Here is a 25613-nt window from a genome sequence, read left to right as displayed (position 1 = left end):
TCGGTCGATAATGATTCAAAATCCCTGCATAAACCCTTCAAGCAACATGGAGATGTCCATGATCCTACTGATTATGAGTCTGATAATGAGTAAACACAACAACCACCACCTATTACCATTCCAATAGGTGTTCGTTATACCGAGACAATTGATAAAAAAACATCTATTCACTCTTGATGACATACCACCATCTTAGTGGCAAAGTAGAGTATTTGGGATTGAAAACAGTGAAAATAGAGAGAAGCTAAAAGGTTTTCTATATTTGAGACAAGCCTAAGAGGTTGAATATGTAGAAATTACAGTCATCTATACAAGAAGAATAATAAAATCAGAATCTTCTACCCATGGAAATGAACAATACAAGGTATACTAGCTATACAAGGTATACAAGGCATGTGGCCTGTCTAACATCCCCCCTCAAACTAATGCTGGTTATTGACAAGTAATAGTTTGCCAACTAGAAATGAGTGACGTGCAGAAGTGAGGGACTTGGTGAGAATGTTTGCAATCTGATCATGAGATGCGACATGTGGAAGAGAAATGAGCCCAGACTGAAACTTCTCGTGGATGAAGTGACAGTCAACTTCAATATGTTTCGTACGTTCATGAAAAACCGGGTTAGAGGCAATCTAAATGGCACTTAGATTATCTACATGGAGTGGAGTAGGATTTTGTAGAGGAATGCTCAAGTCGGAAAGAAATCCACGTAACCAGACAAGCTCACTACAAGTAGTGGACATCGCCTGATACTCGGCTTCCGTGCTCGATTTGGAAACAGTGGCCTGCTTCTTACACTTCCAAGAGATGAGAGAAGTGCCGAGAAAAACACAGTAGTCAGTGGTAGATCTTCGTGTGAGAGCGCAACCGGCCCAATCAGCATCCGAATAAGCACGAAGGTTCAGAGTCACCATGGAGGAGAAGAACAGTGATCGATCTAGAGTTCAACGTAGGTACCGTAGGATGTGCAACACCGCAGTCATATGAAGAAGAGCAGAAACAAACTGACTGACGACTTGAACAACGTAGGCAATATCAGGGCGAGTCATTGTTAAGTAAACCAGACTCCCAACCAAACGGCGGTATAAGGCGGGCTGCGCAAGGAGATCACCATCGTCATGGCCATATTGAACGTTAAGTTCTAAGGGAGTCTGAATTGTCTTCTGATCCGTTAATGATGCCAAGGCAAGAAGATCCTTGGTATATTTACGCTGGCTGACCAGGATCCCACGTTGAGAATGTGAAAATTCAAGCCCAAGAAAGTATGTTAGATGGTCGGGGTCTTTCATCTTGAAGGATGATTGCAGAACTTCCTTTATAGCCGAGATGCCAGTAACATCGCTACCAGTTAGGAGTAGGTCGTCAACATATATGAGAACAATGACAATTCCGCGAGCAGTGGTGCGCAAAAATAAGGATGGGTCATGACCACTTTGAGTAAAGCCAGCACCCATAATAACATCGTGAAAGTGTTGGAACCATGACCGAGGTGCCTGTTTGAGGCCGTACAGGGCTTTCTTTAGGCAACATAACTTATTGTCAGGGATTAAAGAGTCAGGAGGTTTCAAATATACTATTTCTTGGAGGTCTCCATGAAGAAAAGTATTTTTCACATCCATCTGAGCGAGTGGCCACGAGCGAACGAATGATATTGCCAGAAGAGTACGAACAATTTTCATCTTGGCCATGGCAGCGAATGTCTCATCATAATCAATTCCGTATTCCTATTTGTATCCCTGAGACAAGCAGAGCCTTGTATCGATCCAATGATCCATCAGACTTGAGCTTGATAGAATAAATCCATTTGCTACCAATTATTTGTTGGTCAGTGGGTCGAGTGACAATGTCCCACGTATGATTATCATCCAATGCTGCAAGTTCTTCTGCCATTGCCTTCTTCCAACAATCATGAGTGGCTGCCTGAGGGTATGAAGTAGGAATAGAGACGGTATCCAGAGTAGCATTCATGGCAAACATAGAACATATTAAGCGATCAGGTTGTTGAGGAACACGAGCGGAACGCCGTATCAAGGGAGATTCTGGATTGACAACAGGCACAGTAAGGGGAGTAATAGGAGGTGGATCTGTACGTGTTCATTGTGAGTAAACCTGCAACGGACGAGGGAGTGTACTCGAGGCAAAAGGAATGTCAGGAAAAGTGGTAAGACTAGGAGAGTTAGGTGCGGGCTAAGGAGGAACAAATGATGAAAGGCAATATGCTCAAGAAAAACCACATGTCGTGATACCCGAAGACTACGAGAAATCGAATCATAACATCGAAAACCTTTCTGAGTTTCGCCAAATCCCAAGTACATACATTTGACTGATTTTGGGGAGAGTTTGTTACGTTCACGTGATGCCAGGTGAACATAACAGACACAACCAAAAACACGAAATGTGGAATATGTAGGAAGGAAGTCGTTGAGAACAAAGAAGGGGGATTTATTTTTCAGAACTTTAGTTGGCATCCGGTTAATCAAGTAGATGGAATGATACTTGAAGACGACGAGAAATCGGATCATAACATCGAAAACCCTTTCGAGTTTTGCCAAATCCCAAGTACATACATTTGACTGATTTTGGGGAGAGTTTGTTACGTTCACATGATGCCAGGTGAACATAACAGACACAACCAAAAACACGAAATGTGGAATATGTAGGAAGGAAGCCGTTGAGAACAAAGAAGGGAGATTTATTTTTCAGAACTTTAGTTGGCATCCGGTTAATCAAGTAGATGGAATGCAACATAGCTTCCGCTCAGAAAGAATGAGGAGCACTCATAGCCGTCATCAGGGTGTTGGCAGTTTCAACAATATGACGATTTTTTCGTTCAGCCACCTCATTCTGTTGTGGAGTATCAGAACAGGTGTTCTGATGAATAATCCCATGATCCTGAAGATATGTACGAAACGATGTTAAGAGATATTCCACCCCTGAGTCAGAACGGAGAGTTTGAATTTTTACTCGAAATTGAGTGTCCACCATAGAATGAAATATCTTGAAATCCAGGTGTAACATGTGAAATCATCAATGAATATAACATAATATCTTAATCCAGAGAGAGACAGAATTGGTGATGGACCCCAGACATCCGTATGCACTAGTTCAAACATAGACGATGAATTTGTAGTACTTAGAGGAAAGGGAATACACTTACTTTTTGAAAGACAACAGGAAGAACAAGAATAATCTAAACTACTTTTATTAAGAGAAATATTCCCTAACATGCCAGAAGAAAATAACTGAATCAACCGATCTGAATGTGGATGACCCACGCGACAGTGCCAGAGTTTCCACATTTTATTTGCCGAACAAATATCTGAAGAAGATGGAGAAAAGAAACAACGAGCTGGAGTCACAGATGGGTTAAAGTCCAGCACTTACAGACGACCATGCCGCCTACCCCTCCCAAGTACCTTCCCCGTTGCCAGATCCTGCACAAAACAACAGTTTGGAAGAAATATGAACAAACGATTATTGGATGTAAGTTGACCAATAGAAATTAAATTCGAGGAGAGTTTAGGGACATGAAACACATCATGAAGGGTGAACTGGCGATGGGCTGAGGGAAAGAAAATTAATGAACCAATGGACTGAATAGGTAGTCTAGTGCCATCCGCAGTAGAAATAGCCTGAGTTCCAGTGTAGGGATGAACGTCGCGAAGATGTGATACGTCACCAGTCATATGATTGGAAGCACCTGAATTGAAGAACCATATAGAAGATGATGATATACCTGACATACCGGCAGCAGAAAGGGCCTCCACGATTTGCTGAAGCATCACGGGAGTCAAAGGGGAGGAAGGTCCTTCAGCAGAAGTGGGAGATGCAGTATCACTAACAGAAGGCTCGGAAGAAGTAGTGGTAGAAGTAACAGAAAGAGCATGACCACAGCCACGACCTCGACCACCACGTCCACGGCCGAAAGAGGAAGCATAGGCACGTGAACGACGGTCCTGAATACCATGACCAGTCCATCAACAATAAGCGCACCAATCTTTGCACTGAGCGACTACATGTCCCACTTTGTTGTAGATGCGACAAGTTAAAGGAGTCGAACCACGATGTGGTGCAGATGTGGATACAGCGAGTACCAGATCAGATGGTCCTTGAGTTGGGGACGTGGGAGAGAGAACTTGCAGTCGTTGTTCCTCAGCTAATAAATCATTAATAACTGAATTCAAGGAAGGAGTTGGGCTACGGTTTAGGAGAGCAGCCCTACAATGCTCAAATTCTGGACGCAGCTTCATAAGAAACTGTCGAACTTGTGTATTATCGCACATTGTTTGGAATATCTTAAAATCATGAGAAAATTCCGGATCCATCATAGTCATTTCCGTCCAGATTGCAACAATTGTAGAGTAGAAAGATTGAATACTTTTGTCACCCTGAGTAAGGTGAACCAGATCTTGTTCCAGGCGGTATAAACGAGCCGCATTACACTGTTGATAAATTGTCTGAAGATGCTCCCACATTGCCTTAGCAGTGCGATGGGGCGTGAGGCTAACCGCTATTGACCGATTGATCGAATCGAGAATCCAGGTAATAATCCGTCCATTTTTAATTTCCCACTCAGCCATTTTTTCGAAATCTGTGGAAGGGGGGATAGTAACAGATCGATCAATGAGTCCCCACAAACCACGTCCCTGGAGGAAACTCCAAAAGTGTATGGCCCATAAATTGTAGTTGGTACCATCAAAACTACATCGTGGGGCGTCTTTGTCCATAGATCTGAATTGATGGAAACCAAACCAAGGAAGGAGATACCTTGTAATAGAAGGGCTGGTCGCAGCTATGACAATAGAGCAGTAACAGCAGGGACGGCCAGACGCAACAACAGGTGGTCGGAGTAGCAACAGGGGCGACCGGACGCAACAACAGGGGTAGCCGGACGCAACAGGGATGGCCGGACGTAGCAGCAGGGTCAATCGTAGTAGCAGAGGTGGCCGGACATAGCAGTAGGGGTGGTTGAAGGCAGCAGAGGTGGCTGGGCGCAGCAGCAGGATGGTCGGACGGGCTGTGTGACGCTGCAGGGGCGGTTGGACGGGGTTGTGCGAAGCGGCAGGGGCCGGATCTGTCAGGAGGTGGTGCCGGTGACGAAGGGGGTGTCGGATTTGGATCAGTATGTCTCTGATACCATGAAAACAGTGAAAACAGAGAGAAGCCAAAAAGTTTTCTGTATTTGAGACAACCTTAAGGGGTTGAATATACAGAGATTACAGTCATCTATACAAGGAAAATAATAAAATTAGAATCCTCTACCTATGGAAATGAACTATACAAGGTATACAAGGCATGTGGCCTGTCTAACAGAGATGTACTCATGGTGTGTAGCTAAGATGCATACCTCAAATGCCATATAGTTCCTTGCACTATCCAAAAGTTTGTTGATCGTCTAGCAGGGCGATTGCGAGAATGGTGGAATAGTCTTGGCGAGTATCGGCAACTACAAGCTCTCTAATCCTAGACTTTTAAAGCATTTATGGGACTCATTTATAGTGAATTCATTAGCTCCATTGAAGCATATCAAGATTCAGCTCAAGAAGAGTTTCTCAAAGTTGAGCTTTGTTCCTATAAGAAGCAAGACATTGAGTCACACTACTGTCAGATTTGCTCAATGACCCTCAATCGAGTGGTCCTTTACTTATATAGAAATCATTTTCCCTAACCTTAATTACAGTATCCCCAAATTACAGCACAACAACATCTATATCCCCTAATTACAACATAATATCTCCTAATTACAGTAGCATCTATATCCCCTAATTACAGCACAACAACATCTATATCCCCTAATTACAGCATAAAGCTCCTAATTATAGCAACATCTATATCCCCTAATTACAACATAATATCTCCTAATTACAGCAGCATCTATATCCCCGAATTACAGCATAATATTTATAGATCTGTTTCCTAAATAAATATACAACAATATATGGTAGGTTTGACAGATTTGTTTCCTAATTGTAGAACAATTTATTTATGGCAAGTTTGTTGTCTATCCTACTAACATCCCCCCTCAAATTGATGCTGGTCGATCAAGAAGCATCAATTTGCCAACAAGAAACTGATGACGTAGTCGTGTCATAGCTTTAGTGAAGACGTCCGCTATCTGAAGGTCGCTTGAGACATGTGGAAGAGAGATAACCCGAATATCAACAGCTTCCTGAATAGAACGGAGCTACATAATCTCCGAGCAGGCTGCCGACATGGCACGGTACTCGGACTCAGTCGAAGATTTGGAAACACGATCCTGTTTCTTACTCTTCCAAGAGATAAGTGAATCACCAAGAAACATACACCACCCGGTGACAGACCGGCGAGTATTAGGACATCCTGCCCAGTCAGCATCACTAAAAGCTACAAGGCGAAGAGGAGTACTAGTAGAGAAGAACAAGCCACGGTGAGAGGAACTCTGGAGATATCGAATAATTCGGCGGACCGCGGCAAGATGAAGGTGATAAGGAGACTGCATAAATTGACTGACTTACTGGACAGCAAAGGAGATGTCAGGCCGTGTAATAGTGAGATAATTGAGACTACCAACTGTCGAAACACCATGGGATCAGGAAGGAGATCCCCCTCCTCACGTCGATACTTGACATTCACTTCCAAAGGTGTATCCACTGAAGAGGAGTCCTGCAAACCAGACAAGGAAATCAAGTCCTCCGTGTATTTATGCTGATGCAGGAAGACCCCAGAGGAATCGGATTGAACTTCCAAACGGAGGAAATACCAGAGAGGACCAAGATCCTTCATATGGAATGAATCATGAAGATGCTGCTTGAGTTGATCAATGAGGGCAGAATCAGTCCCAGTGATGACAATGTTGTCGACATAAACTGGAAGAAGAATGATACCAACAGAAGTCGTACGAAAAAAAACGAAAAATCATACTGGCTTTGGATGAAAGAAAATCGAAGTAAGGTAGTCCGGAACTTATCAAACCAAGCCTGGGGAGCCAGTTTCAAACCATACAGAGAGCGCTTCAGCTTACACACATTCGACGTCGACGACGAGCAGAGGCCAGGAGGAGGTGTCATGTAAACATCTTCCTGTAAATCACTGTGAAGAAATGTGTTCTTTACATCCATCTGGCAAAGGGACCATCCCTGAGAGGCTGCAATGGCAATAATAGTACGCACAGTGGTCATTTTAGCGACAGGAGCAAAGGTCTCCTCATAGTCAACCCCATACTCCTGGCGGTTACCAAGGGTAACCAAACGAGCCTTATAACAGTTCATAGACCCATCAGGCCGAAGTTTCACAGAAAAAACCCACTAGCACCCACTTAGCCTGACATGAGAAGGACAAGGGACCATGTCCCAAGTATGATTTTCTTGAAGAGCTTGAAGTTCTTCCTGCATAGCCTTTCTCCAACACTCATGTTTATCAGCTTGTGAGTAGGAATTAGGAATCGACACAGTTGATAAGGTAGCCGTGAAGGAGGTATGAGGGAAACCATACCTATCCGGTTGATGAGAAGTACGGCTAGATCGTCGAGGAGGATGCAATACGAGATCAGGTGGCAGATCAGACGCAAGAAGGGGTAGAGTTGGTCGCCGGCGTTCATACACAAAACCAGGTTTGAAGTGTTCAGGAGGGCACATCAAATCATCAAAGTGAGGAAGAACAGAATCTGCAGAAGATGATGTAATAGAACTACGAAAGAAATATTTATGCTCAAAGAAAACGACATTACGAGATATATGAAATTTATTGGAAGAAGCATCATAGCACACAAATCCTTTTTAAGATAAATTATATCCCATAAAGACACATTTCACAGATTGCGCAAAGAGTTTGTGACGTTGATGCGGGGTAGATGCACAAAACAGACACAACCAAAAGTGTGTAAGTCAAGAAAGCTAGGGTGTTGTTTATGTAGACGATAGTATGGGGAGTTGAAATTTAGCACTTTAGAAAGCAACCTGTTAATCAAATATACTGTTGTAACTAAAGCTTCAACCCAAAATTTAGGAGGAACAGAAGATGCAAGTAACAAGGTCCTAGCAACATCTAACAAATGTCGATTTTTGTGCTCAGCCACGCCATTCTGTTGAGGCGTATAAGGACACGAGCGGTGAGAAACAATTCCTTTGTGACGAAGAAACTCAAGAAATTCATGAGACATATTCTCCACCAGAATCAGATCGTAAAGTCTTAATACTAGTGGTAAATTGATTCTTAATTTATGCTAGAAACGATTTGAAAACAGTAAAGACTTCAGACTTATAGTGCAGAAAATATACCCAAGTATGCTGACTATGGTCATCTATGAATGTCACAAAATATTTATAATGAGCATGAGAAATGATAGGAGTAATGCCCCATACATCACTATGAACAAGGTCAAAGCAATTCTTTGCCCTACTCCCAGAAGAAGGGAAGCGAAGAATCTTACTTTTTCTGATTTTATATGTAGAACAATCAAAAGACAAAGCATGAGGCCAAGAAGAATCTTTTTTCCCCAACGAACCGGAATTCAACAAATGAGATAAAACAACATTGTTTTGATGGCCTAAACGTTTGTGCCATACTTCACAATTATTGGAGACAGTAGTACAAGCCTAAGAAATGATACTAGGAATGGAAAAGTATAACGGAAACAATTTCTGAACTTTAGGCCCCTTCGCTATTGTCTTCCATGACACCGGATCCTGCACATGACAACCATCATGAGAAAACTGAACATTATAATTATCATCCACTAATTGTCCAACCGAGATAAGACTCGTAGAAAGCCCAGGTGATACAAAAATATTAGTAAGTGATGGTGCAATATCATCAACCCCAGTAATCGGTAAACGACAACCATTAGCAACTTGAATATTAGAAGAACCAGTGTACTTACGAACCTTGCTAAGCATATCATGAGAACTGGTCATGTGATTGGATGCAGCGGAGTCAACAAGCCAAGATTGAGAGGGTATAGTAGTATAGTACCCTTACCTTGGAGCCCTAAAGCAGAAAAATGCCGATACAATCATTTGCTGCACCATTTCTGGTGTAAGGGCAGGTGTTGCAGCAGTGGAAGATGACACTAGAGCGAGATTTTGAGTGCTGGTTACCCCATCCAAAGTGTGGCCAGTAGCAGTAGCATGATAAGCATTCACGGGTCAGTTTTGAGGACGTGTTGGGCATTCTTTGATGATGTGTTCCTTTTGTTTATAGTAGCTGCAGAACTTTTTAGCACAATGGGCAGCAATATGCCCATAATCTTTGCAACTGTAGCACTGAACTGTACACATGTCTCGAACCCTTCCTTTGCCTTGAGCAGCGTATGCGACAACATTCTCTTGCATAAGCGTAGATTGAGTAAGAAGAAGTTGTTCCTCTCGAAGAAGTGCTCCAAAACACACGTCAAGAGATGGTGAAGGATCCCTGTGCATCAGGTTAGAGCGAATAGACTCAAATTCTGGCCTTAGTTTCATTTAAAACCGGTCTCTTTTGCTAACTCCATGGACTGCTTGAACAATAGAGAGGGACTCGGTCGACACGTCGGCATACACAATTTCGGAAAACTCGGCCCAAAGATTCTGAAAACCACATAAATATTCCTAAACAGAGAGTGTACCTTGGGAATAGGCAGCAAGATCAGTTTCCAACTGAAATCGCCGGGCGGAATGATCGTGACCTTTTTCAAGTACTCTCACATCGATTTAGCCGTCTTATGCGGCCTTAAATTGAGTATAAGCAGTGGATCAATAGACCCAAGGATGTAAGTCATCACACGAGCATCTTTCACCTTCCATTGAACCAACGTCGTAGGATCGGTAGGTGCTGGATCACTCCCATCAACATGACCCCACAACTTCTTTCCTATGACAAAAAGTTGAAACTGAAACTCCCAGGCAGCATAATTCTTCCCTGTAAACCGAGTTTGAAAGACTTCTGAGTTGGAGTTGTTAGCCATAACTAGAATCTCTCGAAATGCACCAAAAAAACTGCAAACCAGAACCTGCACCCAAGAAACCAGAAAACCAGAGCCTAGAACCACAAATATTGGACCAAAGACAAGGTTGTAGAGAGTGGCTCTGATACCATTTCAGATTTGCTCAATGACCCTCAATCGAGTGGTCCTTTACTCATATAGAAATCATTTTCCCTAACCTTAATTACAGTATCGCCTAATTACAGCACAACAACATCTATATCCCCTAATTACAACATAATATCTCCTAATTACAGCAACATCTATATCCCCTAATTACAGCACAACATCATCTATATCCCCTAATTACAACATAATATCTCCTAATTACAGCAGCATCTTTATCCCCTAATTACAGCATAATATTTACAGATCTGTTTCCTAAATAACTATACAACAATATATGGTAGGTTTGACAGATTTGTTTCCTAAATTTAGAACAATTGATTTATGGTAAGTTTGTTGTCTATCCTACTAACAACTACAACAGCATTTCTCGCTGGTTCTACATCCTCAGCGATGTAAATGATGTGAATCTCAAACAAACTTCTCTTAACTCTCTCCCAGAGCCATTAGTCGATGAAACATAGAAGCTACTCACCCTCAAAGGCCTCAACCTCCAGCAAACCTCATTAGGGTTCATCCATCAATTCAGCTTACAAGCAATAGAAAAGCTATGTAACCAACACAAAATCATGCGTCGAATTAAGCAAATTGGAAAACGTTTGGGACATGCATGTGATTATCCAAACCTCTATTAAGTGCAATGATCCTACAAATTGCACCTACCCCACCAAAAAGAAGTTTCATCCCAAGAAAATCAAACACTTCATCCAAGAAAGGCGCTCATCATCTCCTCTAAGGAAAACTTCATCTCGCAAATGGAAGTTTCTTTGTCCAAAGAAGTTTCAACATCGTACTGATGATCAGTGTTATCTTTGTGGCAAAAAAAGCCACTTCTCCAAACAATGTTCGTAACACCACACGAAGAAGAATATTGCTCCTTTTCAAAAGGGCCAAGGCATTACTCAAGAGGATTTTTTAGATCTTGAATTGGTTTTCTCTCTTGATGATGAATATGATCCCTAGTCAGTTTTAACCCTCCAGTAAGAAGTCATCCTACAAGAAGGAACCTACTCGGCCTCTGACTCTGATCCTGACTTGCTTCCTATTCAGCCAAAGGGCCAAGGCATTGCTTAAGAGGATTTTTCAGATCTTGAATCGGTTTTCTCTCTTAATGATGAATATGATCCCTAGTCAGTTTTAACCCTTCAGTAAGAAGTCATCCTGCAAGAAGGAACCTGCTCGGCCTCTGACTTTGATCCTGACTTGCTTCCTATTCAGCCAATTCCTCTTGTTCAAGTCCACCTTCTCTTTGACACATATGCTCTCCCCATTCCCATCATAGCCTTTCTAGATACTAGTGCTTCCTCCTCTATTCTCAACTCCTCCATCCTTCCAAACTCGTTCTGGCAACCTCATACCTAGGCTTTCCAAGAAGCAGATGGAAACGTATTTCATACCAAGTTACATAGTAAAAAGGTCATCCTCAAGTTGTTCCCTCACCTGCAAATCCGTCGCAAATTAAAGATTTGATTCTCGGCTTTGATATTCTTCATACTATCAGCCAATTGCAATGGACTTGCTCCGGCCTCTCTTACAAGAATCACTTTTTGCCATGGACGAACAAGTCCCATTTGTACAGCTTGGTTCTAGTCCCCATTCAAGGATGATTTAAGCAAGATTGTTGCGCAGAAACTAATGATGAGTTTGCACTAAAACATCCAAGGCCTCAATGGACAAATGATGATTTCTTTGTCCATCTCTCCTTCAAGAAAAATGAAGATATCAATCCAACAAAAGCATCACACCAGGGAATGTCTCTAGAACATCTCCGCCTAGCCCAGAAAGAACTTTCAAATCTCTTAGCACAAAAGCTTATCAAGCAAACCACTTCACAATAGGCTTGCAAAGCTTTTTATGTCAACAAGAGAGTCGAACAACCTTGAGGAAAACCCCGTCTAGTGATAAATTACCAGCCATTGAATTCCTTCCTTAGGGATGAAAAGTTTCCTCTTCCTCATAGGATTTCCCAGTTTCAACAAATTTCTAATGCTCACATATTTTTAAAATTTGACTTGAAAGCAGGTTTCTAGCAACTTGGAATCCATCCCGATGATCGGCATAAAACAACATTCGCAATCCCAAATGCTCACCACCAATGGACAGTTCTCTCCTTCGGGTTAAAAATGGGTCCCTCACTCTTCCAGCAAGCAATGGCCTGCATTTTCCAGCCTATTCTACCAAATGCTCCTTTCTACATTGACGACATTCTACTCTTTTCAGCTACAAAGGAAGATCATCTCAAGCTTCTTGAGTAGTTGTACCAGTTGCTTCAACAACATCACATCATACTCTCAGCTCGTAAAATGATTTTATGTTCCTAGAACATTGAGTTTCTTGGCATGAACATTAAAGATGGAGCTTACTGTCCTCAGCCGCATATTGCCTCTCAACTTTCCACATTTCTTGACAAACTCTTGAATTGGAAACAAATTGAGCAGTACCTTGGATTAGTAAACTATGTGGCTGATTTCATCCCTCATATTTCCCAGAAGACCCATCTTCTTTCCCAATAGCTTTCAAAAAAGCCACCACCCTAGTCTTCACAACATACAACTGCAGTCCAAGCCCTTAGCGAGACCTCTCCCACTTGCCACCATTGGATATCCCTGGCTCAACTAGAAAACGAATTCTCCAGACAGATGCTGCTGATAAATTTTGGGGAGCTGTCCTCTTTATTGATGATGGACAAGCTCGACGAATATATGGGGGGATATAAAAGTTGTACGTTTAAACTAAGTGGACAGCATTACCACTCCACTTTCTAGGAAATTTTTGCAGTAAAGAAGGCAATTCAAAAATTCCAGTTTTACCTTCTTGGACACGATTTCCATATCGAAATGGGTGTCTTCCTTCCTGTGTATGCTGTAATTCAGGAAAAAACAACTACCTCATCCCTAGTTGCTCAAATGGGCTGAATGGCTTTCCTAATGGCAAGTCACTATCGCTCACATCAAAGAAAAATCAAACACCTTGGCTGATTTCATCTCCCCTATCCACGTTCATCAGCCTCTCTGTGTTTTTCTTATTGACAGAATCCCACATTTGCCCCCACAAATTGAAGAAACCATTGCCACACACTTCTTTGGCCATCGAAGTACTTACCGGCTTTATCACCACCTTGAAATCTATCTTAGACAAAATATCCCTCTAATGGATCAAATTCCTCAACTAGAATACCCATTTCTTACTCCGTTGTCCTTCAAAAATCTATATGGAACCACAAAAGAATTGATCTATAAGGAGACCTGCTGAATCCAATTAGAGAAGATACCGTGGAGTCAGAAATTCAGGTGGTATAGATGGCCATTACTGGCCAAGACGGAAGACAAGTTTTCTCTTGTGAGAGATCCGACTAAGCGGCAGTCACAGAGGATATTAATCATGTCATAAGTCTGATAATAATAAGTTAAACCTCAATTCCACATGTTTGCTAATAAATAAAAAATATCAAATGCAACAATGAGGTCTTTGTTTGTGAGGGTTGAGCCAAGAAACTTATGTTAGATGTTTAGCTTGGGGAAGAACTTAAGGGTCACCGTCTTGCTAATTAGATGGGTCTGAAAAATGCTTCCATTAGTGGCTTGAAAGGACTAGGTATGCGGTTGCCAGAAAGATGGAAGGAAGGAGAGTAAGGTTCAGGATAGAAGAGGCTGCTCCAGTATCAAGGAGAGCTTGAAGTTGGATAGGCTTGGCATATTGTTATGGGAGAAGCTGGATTTTGACCATGGGTATGCGCTGAATGGCAAAAGAGGTTTCTTCTAAGCAGAAGATGGCACTGATTTCTTCTAGGTCATCTTCTGAGGAGGAGGAGATTTGGATTGCAAGGAGGGATTGAGGGTGAAAATCTTCATCGGCAGAGAAAGTGGACTCAATGTCTTAGTAAGCAAAAGTGGTTACTTCCTTTGCTCTTTGTAACATAGCAACATTATTTTTCTTGTGATGTTAGGGGAAATCTCTGGAAAAATGCCCACGTTATCCATAGAGATAGCATCGATTGGTGGTTTCATGGAGAAACTTCTTAGGATGAAGAAACTTCAATTTACGACGTCGGAGGTGAGGAGTTTTCTTTCGATGTGGAGGGAAAGAACTCTGTTCACTTTTTGGGAGATTGAGTTTGTGAAAACTCACCAGGACCGGTCCATCTGACACTGATCAAGCTCCCGGACCTAATCTGCCATAGATTCTGGCCCGACTCAACTTTGTAAAAACCATTGATAAGAAACATCTATTTACCTTCGATGACATAAAACCATCCAAATGGGAAGATCGAATCTTTGAAATGTATTCATGGCGTGATGACCTAATCCTAGATGCATGTATAATCAGGTTAAAGAATGTTCACGTAAATACAAGAATCAACTAACCGTTTCCAATCAAAGGGATTAGGTAAATTTCAACACAAAGATGAGGTCATTCCGTCAGGATCATGCCTCTTAGCATAAAATCGCGTAAACAGTAAAAATGAAGGATATAGGGATATGAGGATGTCCCAGATCTAGCATAAGTCAATCCACGGTCAAGTTTGGATCTGATTATACTGACTAACCATCCTTTTTTTCCGTTCAAACTAGAAATGGGGTATCCAGAGAGGAACAAAAGGGGTGAAGAACGAAGGGTTTGAGATGAAGAAAGTACGGGGCCTTTTGTCGTCAAAAGAAAAGGAGGATGATTCTTACCTTTTCCTGCACCTCGAAGATCTAGAAAGAAGGAAAATTGAAATCAGAGTGGAATCCTCAACACCCAAGGGCCAATCTTGAAACCCCAATCTCTTGAATAAAGAGAAAGAAATAATACAAATTTCTATTCATTTAATAATAATGAAAATAGGGTTTCTCATAACGTATATATAAGCTATGGAAAAAGTAAAAGTGCACTAAAGCCCCTGAAAACAAGAAAAATAACAAAAAGACGAGAAAACTAAAGAAAGTGCAATAAAGCCCTTGAAATAAGAAAAAAGAACAAAAACACCTAAAACTAAAACACTCGTGTGGCAGGGTGTGAAATCCGATCCATGGATCTATGGTCAGGGTGCGGTCATGCCGCTCCTGCACTCATAGCGTGTCAGAAAATAGGTCCGATGGACCCAACGTCCATCCACATCAACTCCTCCGCTCCGGTACTTTGTCGGCGACGCCTCCTCCTCTGGTACACTCTAAAGGGTCCACCACTGATGTCCGCATCATGGTGCGCTGTTGAACTCCACCAACCTAATGCCATCATTGCCCGCACAATCAGAAAATCCGTAGATCGCCTCTTTGGATGACTAAGAGAATAGTGGACCAATCTCGGTGAATATCGTCATTTACAAGCCTTGCAGTCCCCGACATTTGAAGCCTTCCTAGGAATTTTGTACAATGAATTTATTAGCACCATCGATACATACCAGAATACAACTTGAGAAGAATTCCTTAAAGCAAAGTTGTGCTCCTTCAACAAAAAGGATTTGGAAGCCCATTCGCGCGCGCGCGCGCACACACACACACATATATAAGAATGGTGTGAGTGACATTCCTATGTAGAAATGAACTCTATGTCTATAGAAGAACATAAGGTAGGCACCTCTGAAGGTGCATGATTGCCCTTATCATTATTTTCCCTCTTTTCCTCTAAATAGACTATGTATAGACCATTTTATACACACATTTTCCTTGCTAGGCCATGATAAATGTGCACTGACAGCACTCATGTGGGCAGATTTATTATAGATGGAAATAGAAACATATAAATATAGTACAATAAGTTTAAAGCTGGGATTGCAATGTTAATATTTTCTAAAGAGGCTCAGTTTGGGCCATGTCATTGCCAATTCAAAGTTAGTGACTCAGTCTAACTCGATGGAAGTTCATTCAAATGATATAGAGCCTTAATGTAGTAGCTCCAATGAATAAAAAGAAGACATCAAATCACTTAATCGAATAACCTATAGCTAATGGAAGTTGCATAGTGAAGCCAAGGTTGCCTGGATTGCAGGTCGCTCAGGTTCATGGTATGGGAACAGCCACATGGTATGCCACTCCCTCCAATATCCAGTTTGGTAGGGGTAGGATCATGTGGATTGCTCCAGTTCATACACTATATATATCCAATATAGTTATATATTGAAATTTATATTGTCACACACACACACACACACACACACACACACACACACACTCAAGTCCGACCGGTTGGACCACAAGTTATAGTCCACCTAGCTGATAACTCCCAACTAGTTAAGAGTATGTGAAATCCAATCCCTTGAATAGGTAAGCCCAACCATGAGGATCGCCAAGTACAAAACCAGTCCCGTCTGCTCATTGGGCGGACCGCAACATAGGAAACAATTTCTAGCCATTGATAAATAGAAAATTACAAGTGTGGTCCACTTGAAAAGTGGTTGTGGTTGATTTTTGCTGAAGGCGATTCTGATGATACGGCCAACCTATTAGATGGATTGCATCACGGGTTGGAAGTTATTTTCTGGGTGGTCTGTAATTTCTAGTCCAACCAGATGGTCTTGAGTACTACTCTCTCTCTCTCTCTCTCTCTCTCTACACACACACACAGATATATATATATATATATATATATATATATATATAACGAATGTTTTTATTATAGATCCGGCATGCACTAGACTATAAGCATGCTATTGCACAAATCAAAGTATAAATATCTACTTCTAAATATAAATTGACATTTTTAACTTAATTGACACTTCGTGTATAGAACAATAATTTCGGGTCGGTAAAAATAATGATCTGGGTCGCAAATGACCCATAATCCAGACCGCATGACTTTGAATGGGAAATGTAGGGGGTTTGGAGGTTTAGTTAACATTAGTTGAACCCATCAAGGCAGCTTGTAGCATAATCCAATAAGAGAAGCTTTGCAAGTCGCATATTTCAACATGAAACAACTTAGATATCTAATAGTAGCTGATTTGCTACAATATAACAGGGTATATTAGTGAAAAGTAGGTTGAGAATTTTCATGCAACAGAATTTACATAAAGCCTTCTAAGAACAAAAAAAATGAATTACCTCAGTAGAATAGCAAAGAAGTTATTTTCTGGGTGGTCTGTAATTTCTAGTCCAACCAGATGGTCTTGAGTGCTACTCTCTCTCTCTCTCTCTCTCTCTCTCTCTCTCTCTCTCTCTCTCTCCACACACACACACACACACACACACACACACACACACACAACGAATGTTTTTATTATAGATCCGGCATGCACTAGACTATAAGCATGCTATTGCACAAATCAAAGTATAAATATCTACTTCTAAATATAAATTGACATTTTTAACTTAATCGAAACTTTGTGTATAGAACAATAATTTCGGGTCGGTAAGAATAATGATCTGGGTCGCAAATGACCCATAATCCAGACCGCATGACTTTGAATGGGAAATGTAGCGGGTTTGGAGGTTTAGTTAACATTAGTTGAACCCATCAAGGTAGCTTGTAGCATAATCCAATAAGAGAAGCTTTGCAAGTCGCATATTTCAACATAAACAACTTAGATATCTAATAGTAGCTGATTTGCTACAATATAACAGGGTATATTAGTGAAAAGTAGGTTGAGAATTTTCATGCAACAGAATTTACACAAAGCCTTCTAAGAACAAAAACAATGAATTACCTCAGTTGAATAGCAAAGAAGTTTTAGTACTTGACCATCAATGGCTAATGGATTTTCATCATTTTGAGGGAAAAGAACATCCATATCAGCATACTGATAAGAGGCTAGCTAATCACACATACACGCCCACAAGTGGGTGAACTGCGAATGTGTGTATTTGTGTGACATACGAGCTATTCATTAGGTGAGCCAACCATGTCAATGCCCTTGCCCAACAATCAGGCCAGTCCACTTCTTCAGGCGGTCTGCGCATGCACCTTGAATATGGGTGCCAGTCGCCCCTTTAGTCCACATGATGATGAGTGGACCGGCCTGATTAGACGGAGAGAACTATGTGATGGGCCCCATGGCACACCAGATGAGCTGTTCAATTGTCAAACCTGTCCATATGCATGTGAAATTAGCAAACCTCTACAGATGAATATTATCAGAATCCAAGCATTCTGCAACAAAACCTTACTCAAATCAAACAATTCATTCTACTAAAAGGAATAAAAAAAGGAGATTGGGTTACCTCAAAGGACTTTCAGCTCATACAGGGGGCTGGCTTTCATGCTTTCTTCACAATCCGAAACAATATCCTCTATGCTCAAAGGCAAGCTGCAAGAAAATGTCAGGCTTGGCTTCCTCTTCGGCACAACCTGAAGCTCCGCCTCTTTATTAAGGATCTGTAAGACTCTTCTCATGGTGGGTCGCTTTGTGCAATCCGGATTCACACAGCTCAGACCCACGAGCAACAACCGCCTCATCTCTTCATTTTCAAACTCGCCTTTCAATCTCGAGTCCGCAGCTTCGATGATCCTGTCTTCCGCATACAAACCCCACACCCAATCAACCAAATTGATCTTCTGACTGCGGGCATCTTTCTCAATGGGCCGCCTTCCACAAGCAACTTCAAGCATGACGACCCCAAAGCTAAAAACATCTGTCTTTTCAGTTGCTTTCCCATACTGGAGATACTCAGGTGCGAGGTAGCCCATTGTCCCAGCGGTAAGAGTTGAGACAGGGCTCTTGTTGTGGTCTGTCAGCCGGGCCAGCCCAAAATCGCCCAACCTTGCATTCAAATTTGCATCGAGCATTATATTGCTGGTCTTTATGTCTCTGTGAATGACTTGCTGCTCGCATTCTTCATGTAGATACATTAGAACAGAGGCGATCCCAACCACGATCTTGTACCTGTGGGCCCATTTCAGCGTGGTCCCCGCCTCGGATTCTTCATATAGGACCTTGTCAAGGCTCCCATTCGGCATGTATTCATAGACAAGCAACAATTCGCCCTTCTCAGAGCACCAGCCTTCGAGCTGAACTAGATTCTTGTGTCTCAAACAAGCTATTGTTGACAGTTCAGCGAGGAATTCGGTTTTACTGTTGTGGGTATGTTTCGATCTCTTCACAGCAAAAGTGAGGCCAGATTCCAGAAGCACGGCCTTGTAAACAGTCCCAAATGCGCCATGGCCCAAGATCCGGCTCGAATGGAATCCTTTTGTGGAGTCTCTCAATATTCTATAGGTGAACGGTCGTGGGCCCTTCATGATCTCCGACCTGAAGCTCTTGCCCGTCCTGATTGGCTTCCATTTCTTAGCTGAAACCCAGCCGAAGACGATCAAGATTGCGCAGAATACAATCAACCCGCCTGTGATTCCGAGGCCTAACGCGAGCGTCCTGTGGAACTTGTGGGTAGAATTTGAAGCAGGGACTACGGGGGTTACCGGGATTATCCTCCCTGAGCTGTCTGATACATTGCGAGGCTGAGACTGAGAGTTTGAGGGCCTGAATCCGAATGTCCTAAAGCTCCACTCCTCGATCAGGTGGAGCTCAGTGCTCCCTTCTGTGGACCCTGAAAAACCAGCATACATGATATCGTTGAAATCCTTCGAGAGGTTGAATTTCACAGACAGGAGTGGCTTCTCAGGCTTGAAGCTCGAGTAGCTCAACCAGACCATCAGCCTCTTCTGATCATTCTTGTAATCAATCCATGCTGTGATCAGATTCCCACTCTTGAGGTCAATCCCTGACAAGTTAGCATCGGCAGTCTTGATAGATATGAGGCCCTGGCTGCCAACATCCAACCCAATGTGGTTCGAATTCGGATCATTGAATTGGCTGTCCAAACGGGTGTCAAATTCAATGGCGATGATCTTGTTCTTGGTTGGGTTCGAGGAGTTGAAGAGACCCAAATAGCTGCCGGGGCTTCCGAGGGTGACATTGTCGGTCGAGAGGAAGAACGTGAGCCCATCGCCGTAGGATTCAGGGTTGACATTTGAGATTGTGAAGGAGAACTTCGTCGAGAAGGAGGCGGAGATATTGGTTTCAGGATCGAAGAAGGTGATGGGGGTGTTGTAGATGATGGTGCCAGCGCTAGAGGTGGGGACACTGAGTTCCCGAGTGAGGCCGACGGCGCCATTCCGGAGATAGGAGTCGCCGAGGAGAGTGAAGTTCCGGAGGTTGAAAAGCGGGAAATCGAAGCTTTGGTTTTTGGCAGATGCAGGCAGAGGGAAGGAGAGATTAAACACAGTGAAGAGAGAGAAGAGGAGGAGGATTCTTAGAGGAAGAGGCACCATCATGGTGGGGATGATGAAGTTAGCAAGGATTTTCAAGAGAATGAAAGTCAGGAGGCGAATTCATGAAGAGAATAGGTTTATGTCGGATTTAAATTAACAAAAACAAAAATGGGGGTTGAAATTAACAAGATTTTTCAAGAAATTGGATTGAAATCAGACAGAATTTTCAAGAAAATGGGTTGAAATTGGCAAGATTCGAAGACGGAAGTAGAGAGAGAGATTGTCCTCTTTCCTCTTCCAAGAAATGGGGTGGAAGTTAGCAAGAATCTTCAATAGATGAGGTTAAGATTAGCAAGATGTGAATTCACGAGGAGAAAGAAGGTTGAAGTTAGCAGAGGTTTTACAAGAAGCTGGGTTGAAGTTGGCAAGATCGAAGAGAAAAGAGAAAAGAAAAGGTGGAAATGGGAAAGATGATAGGGTTTGGGTTAGAAATATGGGGTTTTAACGGTACGAAGTCGGCGCGTGGCGTTTGAAAATTAGGATTTTGCAACGGTTGTGAAGGTTTTGGCGAGTTCTTCCCAGGCGATAAAATGGATACGGTAAATGACGCAATATATCGTGAGCTGTCGTCATTGCTCGATCATGTGTTTTACTTTCAGCCCCATTTTGAAAATGGTGGTGACTCGTCGTCCTCACATGTGGCCCTGATGTACCGCTATCCAGACCATGAAAATTGTGAGGGTTTTTCGATTGTGCATGGTGCATGGAATACAGTCTAAAATCACAATGATAAATTATTCCTAACCGTTCAATTATTGAATTATCAAACGGACGGTTAAAAAGTGCTGTAGCGAGTTGTTGAAAATTGAATGTAAAAAAAATTAGATGTTTAACGTCATCTTACCAGTGATTTTTAAGTTTTTGAAACTTCCACTGTTTTTTCTTAAGTTTGAACGGTATGGATTGCAATATAACTATGCCATGTCGTGGCTGAGTAGTCACCACCATTTTACAAAACTGGTGATCAAACTAACAGCCTAGTCAAACTCTCGTTATCATATTAGGCGTAACGTAGGCCTTCCTGGGGCATTCGCGCGAGTTTACTTATTTTGGTTGGGTCAGCCGCTTGCACGTGCAAAATTGGCATGCGTGTAAAATATCCAGGGCTTTCATCAGGAAAGAAGGGGTATTAGATAAAAATCCATCTGATCCGTTCATCAGATAGGCCACGTGGATGCCGAAGAAACGGATGGTTGGATGAAATTGACCTTACATGGTGGTCTGGAAAATGAGTGGACCACCTTGTTTTCTTATGAAGTGAAGCTAGATTATGGTAATTATTTGATGTGTGGTTTGAAATCTACAGACTTTAGATATTTTGACACGTGTAAAAGTAGTACCATGAAAGTACAATCGCGGGAGTGAACTTAGAATTTCTCTTTGTGCTAACCTGATATCCGGTAGAGAATGATTATCCATACACGTTCACATGGCCAATAGAGAAATTTACCACCGTACGACCCATTTACGCGTTGAAGCCCACCGCTTTTTACCTCACCAGAATAAGTCCCAGCTGTACGGACGACCAGTCAAAGGTCGAAAATGCCCCTAACTTTTCAGCCTAACGAAAAAGCGGGGCGGGGGGGCTGCCTATAGCTACAGATTATAACCGTAGCTATAACCGTAGCATTAATCTGCTAAATGCAAGAGGGGGACAGCGAGTATGGGTAGACGGGTTAGAGCTGGGGCCTATAGCTACGGGTTATAACCGAAGCTATAACCGTAGTGCTATACACATTCTTTTCTCTTGTTTTTAATTTTTATTTTTTACATGGAGAACTTTATTTTACCTAAATTTTTCTCTAATACATATTTATATAAATATATATATATATAAGCATATAAATTTCTCTCTCTCTCTCTCTCTCTCTCTCTCTCTCTCTCTTTTCATTTCTTTCTCTATTCATTTAATATGAATGTCTTCTAACCCAAAATTAGTTACTTGATGTACCACATGATTTTGGAGTAGGAGAAGCAACTTTAGCCAACGAAACTGGCTATTTTTCAAGATTCCATCAGGTTGATGGTCGAAAATCCATTTCATTCACTTCACGGTTAATTTCAATCAGTTCACGGTCAATTTCATTCACTTCGTGGTCAACTCAATTCATTTCATGGTCAATTCCCTTCACTTCACGATGAATTCCATGCATTTCACGATCAATTCCCTTCACTTCATGGTCAATTTCATGCATTTCACAATCAATTCCATTCACTTCACGGTCAATTTCATGCATTTCATGGTCAATTCCAGCGATTCCCTTCACTTCATGGTCAATTCCCTTCACTTTACGGTCAATTCCATGCATTTCACGGCCAATTACGGCGATTCCCCTTCACTTCATAGTCATTTTCATGCATTTCACGGTCAATTCCCTTCACTTCACAGTTAATTCGCTTTACTTCACGGTCATTACCATGCATTTCATGGTCAATTCCGGCGATTTCGTTTCATTTCACGATCATTTCCATGCATTTCATGGTCAATTTTCTTCACTTCATGGTCATTTCCAAGCATTTCACTGTCAATTCCCTTCACTTCAAGGTCATTTCCATGCATTTCATGGTCAATTTCGGCGATTCCGTTTCATTACACGGTCATTTCCATGCATTTCACGGTCAATTCCCTTCACTTCCTGATCATTTCCATGCATTTTACGGTCAATTCCCTTCACTTCACGGTCATTACCATGCATTTCACCGTCAATTCCGGAGATTTCAGTTCAATTCACGGTCATTTCCATGCATTTCACTGTCAATTCGCTTCACTTCACAGTCATTTTCATGCATTTCATGGTCAATTCCGGCGATTCCGTTTCATTTCACTGTCATTTCCATGCATTTCACGGTCAATTCCCTTCACTTCATGGTCATTTTCCTTCACTTCACGGTCAATTCCCTTCACTTCACGGTCATTTCCATGCATTTCACGGTCAATTCCAGCGATTCCGTTTCATTTCACGATGATTTCCATGCATTTTACGGTCAAATCCCTTCACTTCACGGTCATTTCCATGCATTTCACGGTCAATTCGCTTCACTTCACTGTCATTACCATGCATTTCACATTCAATTCCGGCGATTTTATTTCAATTCATGGTCATTTCCATGTAATTCACGGTCAATTCCCTTCACTTCACGGTCATTTCCATGCATTTTACGGTCATTGTCGGTGATTCTGTTTCATTTCACGGTCATTTCCATGCATTTCACGGTCAATTCCCTTCACTTCACAGTTATTTCCATGCATTTCACGGTCAATTCCCTTCACTTCACGGTCATTTCCATGCATTACATGGTCAATTCCAGCGATTCCGTTTCAATTCATGGTCATTTCCATGTAATTCACGGTCAATTCCCTTCACTTCATGGTCATTTCCATGCATTTCACGGTCATTTCTGGTGATTCTGTTTCATTTCACGGTCATTTTCATGCATTTCATGGTTAATTCCCTTCACTTCACAGTTATTTCCATGCATTTCACGGTCAATTCCCTTCACTTCATTTCCATGCATTTCACGGTCAATTCCAGCGATTCCGTTTCATTTCACGGTCATTTCCATGCATTTCACGGTCAATTCCCTTCACTTCACGTTCATTTCCATGCATTTCACGGTCAATTCCCTTCACTTCATGTTCATTTCCATGCATTTCATGGTCAATTCTGGCGATTTTACTTCACTTCATGGTCATTTCCATGCATTTCACGGTCAATTACCATCACTTCATGATCATTTCCATGCATTTCATGGTCAATTCCGGCAATTCCATTTCATTTCACAGTCATTTTCATGCATTTCACGGTCAATTCCCTTCACTTCACGGTCATTTTCATACATTTCATGGTCAGTTCGCTTCACTTCACGGTCATTACCATGCATTTCACGGTCAATTCCAGCGATTCCGTTTCATTTTACTGTCATTTCCATGCATTTCACGGTCAACTCCCTTCACTTCATGGTCATTTCCATGCATTTCACGGTTAATTCCGGCGATTCCGTTTCATTTCACAGTCAATTCCCTTCACTTCATGGTCATTTCCATGCATTTCACGGTCAATTCCGGCAATTCTGCTTCACTTCACTGTCAATTTGCTTCACTTCACGGTCAATTCGGTTCACTTCACAGTCATTTCCATGCACTTCACGATCAATTTGCTTCACTTCACGGTCAATTCCCTTCACTTCACGGTCATTTCCATGCATTTCACGGTCAATTCCGGCGATTCCGTTTCATTTCACGGTCATTTCCATGCATTTCACGGTCAATTCCGGTGATTCCGTTTCATTTCACGGTCATTTCCATGTATTTCATGGTCAATTCCCTTCACTTTACTGTCATTTCCATGCACTGTCACGCTCCAAACTCGGAAACCGGGCTCACAAAATTCCCGATCGCTGAATCCGGTACTGACAGCCTCCGTAGTACCCCATTCTCAGCTCCCAGCGTATATACGCCAGATTCTGATCCTGGGATCCTATAAGGAGGATTTTTTTTAGCGTACATTTGTCTCGTAATGAGCAAAACCACAAGATTACCCAAATCACAAAGGCAACATCATCATCACATATCCACTAATAATCGTTTGAGTACAATACTGAAAGGGAAATACATATATAAAATAAATTAAAGCTCCAAACGACCGCTGCAAGCTCCAGGCTCAACCTAACATCACCTGCACGCATCTATCGTGCATAAGCTTATAGAAAGCTTAGTGGGTGGTGAAAGTGTGTGCATAAGGTAAGTGTCAAGTAAGCAATATCAGAGTAATCAGAGTAGGCGGAAATACTGATAAACCCATAATCATACAATATCAGAAACACTAGCAAGATCATAAATCATACGAAATCAGAGTAATACGAAAACATATTGATAGGCCCATAAATACCATCGGTTTTATCCAGGCTATGCGACGCAGAAATATAATAAAAACAATATCATATACTGATGAAGCAATGTAAATCAACTATGCAATGCGGAGACAACAAACCAAATATCAGATGTCGCTGATGCAATACAATATACAAATCCTGATGAGTAAAATAAACAGCGTCAGTCATATCATATGCCGCGGATGTAATGCAACATGTAGTGCAAATGGAATGACTATGCTGGAGTGTGAAGTCGGGATGGTAGTACGTAGTATCACAGGCTATGGGGTCCATCACAATGGACTTCTATCCAAACTAGTCCCATACCTAATTTGGATAGTCAGACCCAATATGGTAAACTCTTGATCTCAGGTTAGTCATGCGCCCCAACCGAAATCCTGGCCATTGCGAAGGTACACGTAACAAATAGTTGCGCACCACCAGCCCGAGTGGATAGTGAATGATGAATGAATGAATGAGTATGCAACTCACACTC

At 41.9% G+C, this 25613-nt stretch overlaps 1 protein-coding gene across 3 annotated transcripts in view; it reads right to left on the bottom strand.

Moving 5' to 3' along the window:
• LOC131258145 (probable L-type lectin-domain containing receptor kinase S.7) overlaps window positions 1–20724 on the bottom strand; it is a 34498-nt gene extending 13774 nt beyond the window's left edge. Inside the window, exons 1-2 of one of the 3 annotated variants that reach the window (XR_009177898.1) lie at window positions 18199–20724; window positions 17685–18064 (exon numbers count right to left, since the gene is read on the bottom strand). Coding sequence is in view for 1 of the 3 variants with exons in the window: in XM_058259253.1 (XP_058115236.1) it covers window positions 18200–20248 (2049 nt within the window). In the remaining 2 variants the exon portion in view is untranslated. The remainder of the gene's footprint in view (window positions 1–17684; window positions 18065–18198) is intronic. The other 2 variants (XR_009177899.1, XM_058259253.1) reach the window with 2 other exon arrangements.
• Window positions 20725–25613: the final 4889 nt, after the last annotated feature.

The sequence above is a fragment of the Magnolia sinica genome, chromosome 10, assembly GCF_029962835.1.
Source record: "Magnolia sinica isolate HGM2019 chromosome 10, MsV1, whole genome shotgun sequence".
In the NCBI taxonomy this organism is placed as follows: Eukaryota; Viridiplantae; Streptophyta; class Magnoliopsida; order Magnoliales; family Magnoliaceae; genus Magnolia; species Magnolia sinica.
Note: the sequence above shows the minus strand (reverse complement) of the source record. Positions and strands in the feature narration are given on the sequence as shown.